At 50.1% G+C, this 1,985-nt stretch overlaps 1 protein-coding gene across 1 annotated transcript in view; it reads right to left on the reverse strand.

Moving 5' to 3' along the window:
* srp72 (signal recognition particle 72) overlaps positions 1–606 on the reverse strand; it is an 89,807-nt gene extending 89,201 nt beyond the window's left edge. Inside the window, exons 1-2 of the mRNA XM_072583697.1 lie at positions 428–606; positions 1–35 (exon numbers count right to left, since the gene is read on the reverse strand). The exon at positions 1–35 is cut by the window's left edge and continues 13 nt beyond it. Coding sequence (XP_072439798.1) covers positions 1–35; positions 428–524 — 132 coding nt within the window. The 5' untranslated portion in view covers positions 525–606. The remainder of the gene's footprint in view (positions 36–427) is intronic.
* Positions 607–1,985: the final 1,379 nt, after the last annotated feature.

A 1,985-nucleotide genomic window follows, 5' to 3' on the forward strand; every position in this document is an offset into this window, starting at 1 on the left:
TAGAGCAGTGACATCATCCTTCTCATCGTGTAATACTGCAGAAAGAATCAAAGGCGAAGCTTCACACTCCATCAGTTCATGGAAGTTTTCATTCACACTCGAAATTAATTCAAGGGACACAACACACACTCCCCTTTTCCCACAAATCGTGTCTCTCCGTCTAATTCTTACCCCGGACCCCACACTCTCATCATCATCATCATCATCCTCTTCCATTTATCTGTCTCTTCCCCGTCAAGCCCGGAGCCCCCCAGGCTCCCTGCCGCCCGGCCCGACGCCCCGACGCCCCGGCCCCCCCGGCCCCCGGCCCCCGGCCCCCGGGCGCCCCCCCAGCCCCCGGGCCCGGGCCCGGGCCCGGGCCTGGGCCTCATTGGGACACGTCGCCCTAAAGACACAAACCTCGGCCCCTCCGGCCCCCGCTTCTTACTTTTATTGAGTGATTTCAGAGCCCTGCTGTAATCCGCGGTTTGGCCGCAACGATTCACTTCCGTCCACAGGGCAGTTATCGAGCCGCCACTCGCCATCACCGAACAAACCCGTCTCCCCAAGGCCGCAGTTTCAACCCCGAAGGCCACCTCACCGGACCAGGATTCGAGGCCGCCGCCGCCGCCGCCATCTAGCGGCAGGACCCGGATCTGCCGCTGTCGCCACGACCATGGAATCTAGAGCCGCCACCTAGCGACTGGTTTCAAACTTCCAACCTTCAATGACAAGAGATGTCAATGTTGGACTGGGGTGTACAAAGTTAAAAATCACACACACCGGATTATAGTCCAACAGGTTTAGTTGGAAGCAGTAGCTTTTGGAGAGTTGTAAAAGTTGAATTTTCATCTTTTCAAATTTATAATGAAAATTCGAAGAAAAATTGGGCAATTAAAAAACTGATTTTTTTTACTATTAGCTATAAAGACCTTAGTTATTATAAAATGTCTATTTCATGAACATTGCATGCAATTCTGGTCTACTTCCTTTCAGAAAGATGTTGTGAACCTGGAAAGGGTTCAGAAAAGATTTACAAGGATGTTGCCAGGGTTGGAGGATCTGAGCTACATGGACAGGCTGAACAGGCTGGGGCTCTTTTCCCTGGAGCGCAGAAGGCTGAGGGGTGACCTTATAGGGGTTTATAACATCATGAGAAACACGGATAGGATAAATAGACAAAGTCTTTTCCCGGGGGGAGTCCAGAACTAGAGGATACAGGTTTAGGGTGAGAGGGGAAAGATATAAAAGAGGCCTAAGGGGTAATGTTTTCACGCAGGGGGTGGTATGTTTATGGAATGAGCTGCGAGAGGATGTGGTGGAGGCTGGTACAATTGCAACACTCAAAAGGCATCTGGATGAGTATATGAATAGGAAGGGTTTAGAGGGATATGGGCCAAGTGCTGGCAAATGGGACTGGATTAGGTTAGGATATCTGGTTGGCATGGACGAGTTGGAGCAAAGGGTCCGTTTCTGTGCTGTATATCTCTCTGTCCCTATGACTTGCTTCAATTTGGTGTCATGGAATGATATCTCCAAATAACAGGTGGTGTCTTCATAGCTCCGCATCCTGCCGTAGGTGGCAGGAGCTCCAGGCCAGTGATGGGAGAGGTCAGCATTGTTGTGGTATTCTATTCTGAACCCAAAGTAAAGGAAAATCTGGAAGAGTGTGAGATCAAGAGTGTGGTGATGGAAAAGCACAGCCAGTTAGGCAGCATCCGAGGCACAGGAGAATCGACGTTTCAGGCATAAGCCCCTTCATCAGGACATTCACGCTCTTGCCCAAAACGTCAATTGTCCTGCTCCTAGATGCTGCTTAACATTCTGTGTTTTTCCAGCACCACACTCTTGACTCTGATCTCCAGTATCTGCAGTCCTCACTTTCTCCAAGAGTGGGAAGCAGTCAGGATTCTGCGAATGCTGGAAACCTGAAACAGTAATTGCTGCTTTTATCCAAATCATTGACTGGACACTGGACATCCTGTATGGAGATTACTGAACAGGGA

This window comes from Chiloscyllium punctatum, chromosome 14 (assembly GCF_047496795.1).
Source record: "Chiloscyllium punctatum isolate Juve2018m chromosome 14, sChiPun1.3, whole genome shotgun sequence".
In the NCBI taxonomy this organism is placed as follows: domain Eukaryota; kingdom Metazoa; phylum Chordata; class Chondrichthyes; order Orectolobiformes; family Hemiscylliidae; genus Chiloscyllium; species Chiloscyllium punctatum.